Source organism: Falco biarmicus, chromosome 13, assembly GCF_023638135.1.
Source record: "Falco biarmicus isolate bFalBia1 chromosome 13, bFalBia1.pri, whole genome shotgun sequence".
NCBI lineage: Eukaryota > Metazoa > Chordata > Aves > Falconiformes > Falconidae > Falco > Falco biarmicus.
In genome coordinates, this window is record NC_079300.1 from 18,248,925 (window position 1) to 18,262,286 (window position 13,362).

The 13,362-nt window shown below is 38.7% G+C and overlaps 1 protein-coding gene across 1 annotated transcript in view; it reads left to right on the forward strand.

The window, feature by feature from the left end:
* Positions 1-10,933, forward strand: part of DNER (delta/notch like EGF repeat containing) — a 139,502-nt gene extending 128,569 nt beyond the window's left edge. The window contains exons 12-13 of the mRNA XM_056358853.1: positions 2,860-3,106; positions 9,842-10,933. Coding sequence (XP_056214828.1) covers positions 2,860-3,106; positions 9,842-9,953 — 359 coding nt within the window. The 3' untranslated portion in view covers positions 9,954-10,933. The remainder of the gene's footprint in view (positions 1-2,859; positions 3,107-9,841) is intronic.
* Positions 10,934-13,362: the final 2,429 nt, after the last annotated feature.

Below are 13,362 nucleotides of genomic sequence, written 5' to 3' on the forward strand. Positions count from 1 at the left end.
ATCCATTGGAAGGCCTTTGCCCTCACTGTCTTTCCCTGAGCTGATCTGACCAGCTAGTGTGAACCCAATTCTAATTATATCTGGAAAGACCATATCCTACTCTTTCATAAAAAGGTGCAGAACTTCTGATCTCACTGGAGTTGAGTTAATGGTGCAGTGGATTTCTGTTCAGCTCTAAAGAATGAATCTAATAGTAAATCTGCTTCTGTTTGTCTTTCCATTTCTCCTTGTCATGTTTCAGCAGTTATGACATCAGGGTTAATAATGTATTGGAAATTAAATTAAAACACTGCACACTGGCTTCCTTTGTATTAGACCATCCCTCTGAATGCTAGAAAAAGACATGATGAAGCCAGGGTTCAGGCTTCTCAAGAGGGGGACACGCTGGTGTTCAGGAGTCATTTGACTAAATAGATCACGTTTTGCCTTTAGTGATTTTTCTGTAACTAGCCATAATGGAGGCTGTTGGTACTTAGTCTGGTTTTTTATTATTTTTTTATTTATTTTTTAGAACTCCTTTCTGTTTACTATTAGTAGTTCCCCATTTGTCACCAGCTGTTTTATCTGCCTGATGTGACTGCCCTAACAGGATTTCAGGGTTATCTTCTTGCCAAACTGTACTCTTTAATTTTCAAGTGCTCTGTACACAACAAACTAGACAAGATGCTTGTTGCATGAATGAACTGTGATATTTATTATATCATCTTATGGTCCTACCAGTGTCAGCAATATCATTTAAATAGGATTAAATCTGTTCTAATTAAAGAAGATATTTTTCCTTTCAAAATTAAATGTATTTGTCTAAAAAGTTAATGGAGCTATAAAAATGCTTACAAAATGTCTCATATTAATTCTCTGATGCCTGCTGGTTATTTGTTAATATCATTACCTTTGCCACTTCTGCAATCATTAATGTAGTTGCCAAAGTGAGCCAAATCATGTGAAATCATGTTGAAAATTAACATTATGAAGAATATATGGTACAAGCTGTGTGCTGTGCATTGAAATCTAATTCTTAATTAATTTCATGAACATTACTATGACGATTGAGAATACTGTGATTTTGAGCTGTCACATGTTCCTTCTAATCTTTGGATTTATAAGCTGTTAATCTTCATATTTTTATCTGGTGAGGAAGAAAGGAAGAAATTTCTCTCATCCTTATCATCCAGAGATAGAAGACTAAATCAGATGGAATCTGAACCAGAACTGCCTTGCCATATATCTGCACATGCTGGATCTGAATCTGGCCTAGTCTGACAGCCTGACAGAAACCACCATGTGTGACGAATGTGCTGCAGAACAGAAATAGAAAGCCATCCCCAAGTGCGCAGAGCACCACTGCATTCTCTGCCTCATACCCCAACTGGGCAAATTGCACTAAATGGCATTTCAGAAATGTTAAATGGCTGAATGGTTCAGGCTGATCAAAACTTTACTGATATCTCAAGAGGGTGACACAAACAAGCAGCCAGCCCTGTAAACTCATCTCACATTGGTAAAGAAAAAGACTAAGCAAGCCCAAGTTCAGAGGTGCTCTGGGACAACCTTTACTCTTGTGAACAAAGAGCAAGCACTTCTTCTAACAACTTCTGCCCATGCGCATCCCACGTGTTACAGCTTCAGGCATTCTCCCTACCTTCCTGCAAAACAGATTTTGGTTTTTCTCTACTTATACATTCCCCTGTATTTCTAGCATAGATGGAGATCATATCCACAGATGCCACTAAACTTGTGATTTCAGCTCAGGGCGCTCGAGTCAGTAATCGGCCATCATCCACATCCTCAAGAGGTCGCTTCTAAGAATATCTTAACATTCCCAAAGCATATGCTCGATAGCCCTGTCCCCAGACTGTGTTTAAAAGAGTTTCTAAACCAGTGCAAAGCAGAAATCCGTTTGAAAAAGGAACAGTCGCCTGCTAGAAATAAATTTTGCAATGTGTCAGACTTCTGTAGTCAGAATGATTCAAGTTTGAAATGATTCTGGTTTGAAATAATTTATGAGACCATAGGCTTTTAAAAGACTGCCAAAAAATGAACTCCTAGAGGGAAGTACAGGTTAATTGGAAATACTCTGACCCATGCTACAGAAAAACAGATCTGATGACATAGGCAATTGATAGACAATCTGGTTGGCGTTTATAGACAATAGTTTGGGCATCAAGAATATTTATAAAGATGGTCTGGAATACATAAATACAAGAAGCCTCTTCCAGATTGGCTTTACTTGAAGATCTGCTTTGAGACCTTGCAGGGAAATTATACTTGAGAGAAGACTCTAGTGGGCTCAGTACTGTAGCACCTTATAAGATGCCCTTTTTGTCCTTGAAATGCTGGGTTTGAAGTCTCTGCAGTCTGGTGGAGACAGGCATAACAAAAGCCTGCATTCCAAATTCAAACCCAAGCATGTTTAATATATATTAAATCACACATTTTAGTGGAAGGGTTCTCTATTCAAATGAACTGCACAGAGCACTGGTGAATTACTAGAAGCTTTTACATAAAAAAACCTGCCTGCCTTTAGAGACCTTACAGTATATTATAACACAATGCAAGAGTAACTAGATGACTTTCTACGACTTGGGTTATACAGGGGATCAAAGTAGACAGGTGTTCCTATATGACCTTAAAAATCTACAGAAAAGATGGGTGAATGATCAAGACAGTGCTATTCAAATTCGTTGCATGTTAGGCATGGTGACATATCCGTAACAGAGCCTGGGAAGGTTCAGATTACACATACACCTAGCTTCAAAAGTCTCCACAGAAATATTGAAAATTAATATCGTAAAATAATCCTATTCAGCCGGAAGGCTATAGATCGCTGATTAATGATAGCCTTTTATTTCTTATTGGCAGATCTGCAGTGGAAGTCCGGGCATATGGCAGAGAGTCTAACGAACATGCCTCGTCACTCCCTCTACATCATAATCGGGGCTCTCTGCGTGGCGTTTGTCCTGATGTTGATCATTCTGATTGTGGGGATATGTCGTATCAGCCGCATTGAATATCAAGGCTCTTCCAGGCCAGCCTATGAAGAATTTTACAACTGCAGAAGCATTGACAGTGAATTCAGCAGTGCAATTGCTTCTATCCGACATGCCAGGTTTGTTCTGGGATGGTAATTTCAAAGAAATCTGTTATGATACGTAATTTCAGTCCATCTGTAGTGCATCTAACTGCTGTTGGTGGAGAATGGGCTGCTTCGCTGTGGAAAGACAGGATCACCGGCATTGCTCATTGTTCTTTCTTGATCCCTATTCTGTTCTCATGTGAAGTGCGATAATCCAGCACAACTCCTTGAAAACAGGGGAGTTATTCTGCATGTATTTGGTGTAACTGGTGAAGAGGGACATGTGCAGAGTTCTTAGCCTGTAAGGTCTTCTGTTTGGGATGTAAATACTCTTTAACTGATACACAAAAGTAATTTGATTAGATAGCAAAGGCATGGTGATTTTTGTGACTAATTTAACAGATTTTTTTAGTGAGACTCTTCATATAACTAGTTTTTGTATTCCAGTTTGCCTCAAAACTGGGATCTTTCTTACTTGCTTTCCTAGAGGTAGTAATTCTTTGACTTTTAATTTTAATGGAGCACTTGCAGCCAGGGCATTGGGTGTCAGAATAATACAAAGGTAGGGCTGGAAGGGATTCAAGAGCTCAAATGTAAACCATTGCACTGATATAGCATTAATCATGCCTAGCTCCCTGCCAGCAATTGTGTTTAAAAACCTCCAAAGTAGTTGAAAAGAGCTAGAAAGGACTTTCCTAAAATCCAACCTAGATTTTGTTTGCTATGAATTAGACTGCATCTTTCTTACTGCTCTTCAGGTTGTCATGTACATCAGGTGTTGTCCCCCCTCCCTTTTTTTATAATAAAAACAGACAAAGTTAGTTTCTTCCTAAACTAACCCGTTCTTCCAGTATCTCCTCCTGGATTATGTTCGCTTCTTTATTGCCTCCCTGGGACACGCTCCAGATTGTCTTTCTCTTTTTTTGGAGGGTGGTCCCTGAAGCTGGAAATAGTTTGTCAGCTGAAGCTTTACCTGTACCAAATGAACTAAGTAATCATCTCCTGCATCTTATTTATGGCATCCCTGTTTGTATATGTGAAAACAAAACCTGCTTGCTTTTTTCTTTTAATTTGCATTACACTAGCTACTGATGGTTTAATTTTGTGACCTGTTAGAACTTTTTGTCACCCCAAGATCTTCTGTGCTGTTTTGCTTCCTAGCCAGTATTTTTTCTTTCATATTTGGCATTTCTCCTAATAGGGTAGAACTTTAATTTTTGTAGTTTCTTTTTCCCATTTCTTCGATTTGTCAAGATCACTTCAAATTCCAACAAGAGTGTTCATGTGTGTTACCTTTAAAATGCTTTTAAAAGAATGGAGGAAGACACGTTCCTGTGCACTGACATGGAGAAATGAATGCGTAATTGTTGGTGATTGCTGGTAATTCATTTTCCAAATGCTCCAGTTCTGTTTCAGTGCAAATGGAATAGGTTAATTTGTACCACTGCTGAAGTCTTCAAAGTTATCTGAAATGGATGAGGAGCTACCACAGACTCAGTTAATCACATCGCAGCACTGGGCAGTAGCTCTTTAAACTGTTCCAACTAGATTTACAATAAAACATTTGTTCGTTGTCAAAATATGTTACTCAGTAAATATTTTAAAAAGAAAGATGTGTATAGTTGATTTAACTAATCAGTGTTCTTTTAAGACTTCTCTTGAAGTTTCCTTTGCTACTTAGCCTTACATCTCTTCCAGTAGGAGCCCAGCATCTCCACACCGTACCCACCCTAAGAACTCCTTTTGCCTTTAGTAGTGTATTGGGAGAGGAGGGAGTTGCTTTATGGCCCATAAAAAGCCATACAGTTTTTTATTATTTGGCCTTCTGAATGTCTACTGTTATGTACTACACATCTCCAAGGGTGCAGAGCAAGGTGCAAAATGATACTGCTAATCTTTCAAATTAATCAGCTCCCTCCTACTGCTACAGCAGTGATGAATGTGGTACTTTGCACTTCCCCAGGGACAGCAATTAGTCTCCCGAGGTACAGCGTGAAACACTTGGGTTTTCTTTCTTATTTCTTAAAACAAATCTGGCAGCTTTCTATCTAAGGGTACCAAGGAAAAGTGTACCAGCAAGGAAGGATCTTTTTAATCTGAATTTTCCCTGCCTTTCATAGTTTCACTGGCAGGTAATGGAGACAGTAAAAAAAATTCTTGTATGAAACCTTTCAAATCTTGGAAGCTGAGCTGAGCTAGTTCAGGTACTTATCACTACTGTCTGGATTACTCTGAATGAATCTCTGTTTATTAGTGAAGGCAGAAGCTTAGGAAAACAATTTTTCATCAGGGTTAAATAACCTCTGAAGAAGTTCTTAGACTGGGATATATTCATGATGATTTTTCAGATCCATATTATGCACTTAAATCACATTATTGGAACCTGTCAATAGAGGGTTTTGCTATCTTGGGAAAGATGTTTCTACTTAATGCAAACGAAAATAAATGTTTTCATTCCAAATAATTCTCTGTGCCTCTCAGAGAATGGATGCCTTATGAAAATCCAAGATAGAGCTGCCAAGTCAGGTAATTCACAGAGGTCTAGTGTGAAGATTATTGTGTTTATTTTGGTTTCAGGAAGATATATAACACTCAATCCAGGAAAAGGAGCACAACTTTTATAGCCATCTTTGCATAAAATCTTAAATCTGCATATTAAAAATACCAAGGTCTGAGTTTTCAGAATTGCTGTATCTATCTAAGTGATCTACTTTCAAATAACAGTCTCAGCTTTTTCTGAAAATCATCCCCTTTCCCAGTTAGATACCCAAATTTATTAGTAATTTTGGAAAATGGAGACCTAAGCAAAAGTGAGTAGATTATTTTCTTTAAATGTAAGGTTTCTATTAAAGTCGGTAGGTGTCCAGGGAGTGCGAATGCCTGTTGCATATTCAGTAAATTATTTTAAAATTACTTGTTAATGTTTCTCAGCAGGTCTTTTTCTTTGTCATTTTTTATAATTTGATCTTTACTAATCAAGGTACTTGCTGTAAGAGAAAATGAATGTTCTCAAGGATCATTACTAATGAATGTCTACTTCTAGTGAATGTTCATAAGATTAGCAGATTAGAACGAGACAGTTTTCTAACCCGGTGAAGCATAGCTCTCTTCAATATTCATTATGCAGACAGTAAATACATACTCCTCTTATGTTAAAGCTTATACATTGTAAAGCTAGAAGGGAACACTGTAATGAAATAGTTGACCACTGGCTACTGCAGCCATAAGATTTCATGGAATTGGAAGCAGGATCTGTTGTTGAAACTGGATTGTTCACTTTAGAAAAGCATCCGCATTGAGTTCACAGAGTATCTGGTTACAGAGACTGACTCTAAACTTCTTGTGTGTCTAGATATCATTAACAGCAGACTTCATGCAGCGCTTACAGGGTAGTTTCTTAAGTTTTACCTCCACGTGCTGCCCCTTGTTCTGTCTGTGTGTGGGTATGGCTCTATGTAAGAGCCTGGCTCACCAGACTGATTAAATGATCCTGTCACAGCAGGGTATGCTTCTTTCTCTCCACGGCACATTCTCCATCTTCCTGTGTTTGAGGTGGCTGCAGTGCCCTAAGCTTCCTGAACCTGATGAGCTTCAGCACATGCTAGTTTCTTGCTGTTTCCTGACATAAGTTTCAGTAATGAGCTTGTCAGGTACCTCTTATCTGAGCACGTGCACAAGTATTCTGGTCTCCACAGCACATGCCAATTGCCTATATACATCCACTGCCAGAGTCTCAACTTTGGGGGGGACTCTAGGATTATAGTTAACACAAAACACCACTTGTGCACATGGCCTTTTCTCTGAATAATGCAGATGAACTTAATCTTCTCATTGTCCTCCTTTGGAGGCAAAAATAATCCCTTCCTCCTGTGGGCACGTTTGTGGTTTTTATGGTGGTGTTTTTGTTTTTTTCAAAAAGATTCTGGGGGTCTCTCTTTTCCTTCTCTTGTTTAAACTTTTTTTGTGGACTCCTTTTACCAGTTGTTGTTTTTGAACAAAGTAGCTACACATGGTTTGTTTCTTCTGCCTCTGGGAGAACTCTGAACTCCAGCCTATTCCACAGAAGCTGGAGGATTCCATTTCCTCAGGGTTCAGCTGTCCAGTGTTCTCAGAAGTCTTCTACTTCAATGGAATTGTTGAGGTTAATGACTCTCTATGGTTAGCCATCTTTTGAAATGTCCTTCTAAGGAAGTGTGGGGGTGAGCCCTTTCCAGACGTGAAGCAGAATTTGCAGTCTCTGTCACACACACACACACACACACGGAAGCATGGGGCTGCCTGTGCCCAGATGAATTCCCACATTGAATAGATACTGTCCCCAAAACTGTCATGGAACCCTCGGTCTCTCTTTGTCAAGTTACAGAGGTCACTCTTAATCAATGTTTCACTGCAAAATATATTTTCTAATTCTCATGCCATTTGCTTAACTTTGTGATGATCCCTATGTCACTGGTAAGTATGTCAGATACACACATCGGAACGGTATCACCACTCATGAACGGACATATCAATGCTAAAAGTAAAGGCCACCGAACTCTCCTAGCCCTACTGGTACACCGTTTGTTGACCTAAGCACGTAATTGTTCATCAGACACAGTATGGCATTAAAGCTAATGTTAAACTGTCTTTTTGCAGCCTCAGTGCTTCCAGGCTTGGGATTTCCCCACACAGTGTATACTCTTTTGTTAGATGAATAATCTTGTATTTGGCTGCACTGGAAGAAATCTGTATTCATTTGTTTGTATGCGCTTTCGTTGTAAGCTGCCTATTAATTGATCCAGTGCACTCTGTAGCAGGGACCTGCTTCTTTTCACTATTTATTACCCCTTGAATCGTTGTCTTTTGCAGATTGTATTGGTAATTGCTTTGTTTTCTTTTGTGTCATCAATTAAATGATAAAATAGCATCCTTGTGCAATCCTGCCAGCAACACGCCCACTGAACTAAGACTTCCCAGTTAGTAATTCTGTTTTGAGACCTCCAAGGTTTGTGTCAACTCTGATCACTGTTAGGAGCAGGGTCTGGCTTCTGAACTGCCTGATGAAAGCAATGTGGTCTACCAGCTAGATGGCTCAGCTGGGCCACAAACAGCTAACACATGTGCTGTGGTCTTTTCTCAGTGTTTTCCCATTAGGGGCACATGTCAACCCTGACCTACACGAGAACAGATTCCTGCTTCACTGTGTGCAACAAGCCATGTGTTTTCTACCTATTAGAAAGGGCAAAATTTTACTTAAATCACTGGAGAATGTTCATCATCATTTGTATTTATGCAAAGCTCTATTTCCTTTAAACCCTTGGGAGTTTAAAGAAAAGGGGTAACTAAGGATTCATTGCTGCCTCTGATCTAGTAAGATGCCATAACTTGATTCCTTCATTTGATTCTTGGAATTTTATCCCATTTACAGAAAATCAGGTTTATCCGTCATGATGCTGATGAGCGAATGTGGCTTGTCTGTATTTATTAAACTATAGAAGAAAACAGACATTCATGCATAGAAATTTATCCAGTGTGGCCTTACTGACTAAGTAAGCTAAAGTACTTTGAAAAATGAAATTTCCACCATATAGATCAAAATGCTTCCACCCATTATAGTTTTGTCAACAATTCTAGATCACTGAAAACAGCCAAGAATTAAATAGGAACAGTTGGGAAGTTGCATAAAAATATTGGAAGAAAATCAGGTTAATTTTGGTTTGGTCTAAATAATATACTCAAAATCTGATTTTTTTGAATTCCAGTGTGCACAACTTAAATTAATAGAGTCTTAATATGGTACATAAGAAGGAGATATCAATATTTCTGTTTATGTGTTACTATTTTCTCTGCATCAAGTCCATAACGACAGCAGAACTGACCCTTTTTTTGTCTCATTTTCCTGTGGTCCTTTTTGCAGTCAGAACACTTCAGTGATTTTTCCATTTTCAAGTTGCATTTGTAGCTCTATTTGTGTACCTTAGTAAGTGATTAGAAGGGTGATAGACTCTCTACGTGCACTGGAAAGGCACCTTAAGGAGGGCTGGATATGCCAGCCATGGGGCCGTGCTGCAGCCGCAGTGGCTGGTGCTTAGCAGTGATGGCTGCCCAGGAGCAGCACGCTGCTGATGTGATTCTGGTGCTTCTGAACCTTTGCTTGGTTATTATGTTTACGTGGCACTGCAATATCCTAACTGCCACTAATTTTGCCAGTGTTACAAATAACGTGCAGCATGGTGATAATTTAAATGTGCTTCTCAAGTGGATGTTAGGCAAGGGAAAGTTTCAAGTTTATTTTTCAAATGCTTTGTCTATAGCTTATAAGGCAATTCAGTGCACAACTATTGCATTTCCAAATGCAAATGTCACATAGTTGTCTATTATTTACTCTTTGTAAATATATATGACCTGGCCTTTATTCTGATTATTAGAGCAAACTGTAAAATAAAATTCTGGCCTTGCTAAAACTGTGTCAGTTTCACTCTCACCTTCCACAGTCTTCCCATAGTCTGATACTGCTGAATTGTGCAGCAGGATTCCTTTAGCCTTTGATATGAAATCTGTTTCTTGTTTGCAAGAAGATTTTTTAAAGTTTTTTTTATTTGATACATGTATTTCAAAAGTCACAGTTCAGATACTTAAAATTCTGTATTTCTGGCATGTTGCAATACAATTCAGGATTTCTCTAGGCTCTCCGGGTTTGTTTCTGACTGCTTACCATAACTCAATGGGTTGTTGCCATGAACTCATTTGTACTTCTGTTTGTCACCAAAAGCTTTCTTTTGTTTCCAGGTTTGGCAAGAAATCCCGACCTGCAATGTACGACGCAACGCCCATTGCTTATGAAGATTACAGCCCAGATGACAAACCTTTGGTTACACTGATTAAGACAAAAGATTTGTAATCTAGTGTATCTTTTTTGGATTATTTTTCAAAAGGATGGGCTACTAACCTAATTTAAATATTTTTAAGAAGAAAGCATAAGTAATTTAAACCATTAGATGCTTCAGAATTTTCTGTAGAATATTTAAGAACCAATTTTCTGCAGCTTTTAGTTTGGAAAAATATTTTAAAACAGAATTTGTGAACTTCATGAATTACATTTTAATGTACCTTGAGCTCTATAACTATAAGCTTATGATAGTGTGTGCTTTTCTCTTGGTAGACACTATTACTAAACCCAGATGAGTTTCTTGTGGTTGTTACAGAACAGAAGACAATAATCAATGAGGAGTTCTTTATGACATGTCAGTGCCAGCTTTCTCAGTAGAGGTAGGAAAAATGTGAAGCATAATATGATATATAATATATCCATTAATTAAAAAAGTCTAAAATGTTTGTGTTGTGAAAAAGAAACTAGTAAAATTTATTATTCCTAACCTGAATGAATTAGCTTTTGCCTTATTCCATGCATGGATAGATAACCTATTTCTCCATTATTTCCTGAAAGTTGCTGAAACATATTCTTGAGTTGATGTTTGACATTTTTGTAATAGTATTCAGGCTAGGCCTTGTATAATAATTAAAGTGCCTCTTGAGGCAAAGTAAGGGCATGATCCTTTAAACACTGAAATCAATGAGGGAACTTCCATTGACTTCAGTGGGCATGGGATTGGATCCTACAATTGGACTGAATCTATATTTTTCTTTAAAGGTTAAAGTTTTTTATATTGTGAGTAAACTAAGCATATGGTTTGAGTTGTTCGTTTCCTAAGGGTTGTTGATGTACAGTATTGTTTCATGAAATATTGTGTATCTCTCATAGTGCTTCTTATTTAGGATCAGTATGGGGTTTTTGTGGCTGTATTTGATTGCTTATGGGCTTCTTAAAGTTCTTGCTTATTTAAGAAAATATTGAATAAATGTTATCAAGTGAAGAATGCAGCTGTTTCTTTGTTTTTCTTCATTTGAAAGTGCAATGTTCTCTATAAATTTGAAAGGATGTGAGCATATAATGTGCTATAAATAATGCTGAAAGAAGATATCCCAGCTGTTAATTTGAAAAGGAAAAAATGAGCTTTATTATCAAGGTAATCTCTCAAAAGGGAGACAAATACAGCACCAGAGTAAAGATGCAGTCCTGCAGTCCAGGCCACATGTACCGCAACCTGTTCCTGAGTGGATCTGACTGCAAATCTGGGCTCTAAGCTACAACAGGAGCAAGGGTTTGTCACAGAACAACGTGTTCATGTGAGTAGGCTTGATCTAACTTTGTGTTTCAAAGAGGCCAGCTAGTGGGGAAGCCAAGACTCCATGGTATAGAGGCAAATTGCTGTAGCTACCTGCTGGATGGTGCTGTGCTACATTCAGTCAGTACTATTACGGGCTGATAAGCACTGGAGGACTAAGCTCCGGTTGACATCCTAATGTTGGGAAATCTTGGAATGCATCAAACCCCTTCATATTTCACATAAATGTTTCCAGACAGCAAAAAGGACATGTCACCAGGAACTCTGATCATCTCTCTGTGAGGACAGCCGTTGCCTGGGGCAGTCCTTCCCTTTCATTGCAACTGCTGACCTCTCCAGACCTCAGATCAGTCACTAAAGGCAAACATAATTAAGAATTGTAAAGATAAAAAAGCTGCTACTGGTTTTACTGTCTTGTTTAGGTGCACAGAGTGCGTGCTATCTTACTTCTAATTTTTAATTTTATTATTGTTATGGCTTCTGGTTAGTTATTGCAATTGAATTATTTTCTACGTCTTCCATAATTAGTGCTGACAAGAGGTAGAAAAATTATTGCAAATCAATGTTACAGTTGGTAAAATATAATTTTTATTGTGGGGTTACATTCTAGTTTGCACACCAAAAAATAATTAAAAAAAAAAAAAGAAGAGAGTAAATGCAGCAGATACGAGCCAAATTTGACATGTTGTAAAGGAAAGCAAATGAGAACCTATTTTAGTAGAACTGTCATCTGTTGAAGGGAAGCGCTGCTCAAATTATTCTGTTACTGTTTGGAATGGCTGGATGGTGAATATGCAGGTTAGTTAACACCATGTTGTATTTCAATTATGGAAATGCCAGATGCATCTTAGAAATCCAGAATATCTTTCCTGACATCCCATATCTGCTGCCACAGGCTTTCAGTGATGTTGGTCCAAGATGACAAGTACTATTAAGTAAGAGACCTAAAGAAACTATATTTGAGCCTCCCTTTCCCTCTTCAGGCAGAGTTTTCTATGACGAAGGTTGTGCATTGGTGCTCAGTGGCTGTCAGACTCGCTTTTTGCCTTGGTACAGTTTGCTGCTGCTGTTTTATTGCAGGTATAGAAACTTTTGTTTATGGTGACTTCTAGGAATGTTTTAAGAATCCCTTAGAAACAAGGGTCAAGAACAAGTTATACTCCATGCTATTTTTTGCAGCTTCTGTGGAACAGGGGCAAATACATTGTTGTTATAACTGATTTGTTAATGAGATAGAACGGAAACACTACTTTTTTTCAGAGTTTTTGGCCTTTTCAAATGTAAAATATTGGTTTGTCTTTGAAGAACTGCAAATCTATACAAAGCAGGGAAACAAGGAACTCTGTTGTTCTAGGGAACGTATGTATTCATAGTCCATATTTTACAAGAGAGACATTGCAATGAGCTGCAGCCCTTCTGCATACAAATCACACCTTAGTGGTGATTCTTGACCATCCTATATTTCTCTCAAGTGACTGACCTGAAAGATAAGTAATTTGTGAGGAGCTATTTTCCTGTCAGCTTGCAGCCTCTAGCTTCAGTAAATCATCCCGTGCTTCCTGTGAATTGTGCTTTGAAAATTACTTTTGCTTCTCCCAATTTATTTTATTGAACTCTGATGGCATGTTATGCATGCACTATGCCTGAATCCCTCCCTGCACTTCCGCGCTATCTGTGAGGCGCTGCCCTGCCTGCCAGATGGAGCAGCCCTCAGACCTGGAGGGAGCAAACCCATCCTGAGATTTTCTCCCCGCTCTGAAGCTGCTAGAATGGTTGATTACTGTCTTTATATGCCAGGTGATGTCTTTCTGAGGATATACATGCATGTGGGCAAAGGACACTGGTTATTGCATATCCTTTTTCCCAACCAGAGGAGGTTTGTTCTGTGTGAGGAGGAAATATAGACATATAGCAAATACCACCTGCTGTTAGTATATCATAGATGGGGTTTTCTTCCTGTAAATCACTCAGATGCAGAAGGGGGTGACTGCACGTGCTTGCCTCCCGGCAATGGGCTAACGGCCTCCTGCAGATGGGGATGAGCCTTTGGGCTTGTCACCAACCTCCAGTACTTGTGCGGTCCACAAGTTTGGCTCTTTTTTTCTCTTCCTCTTCCCCCTGGAG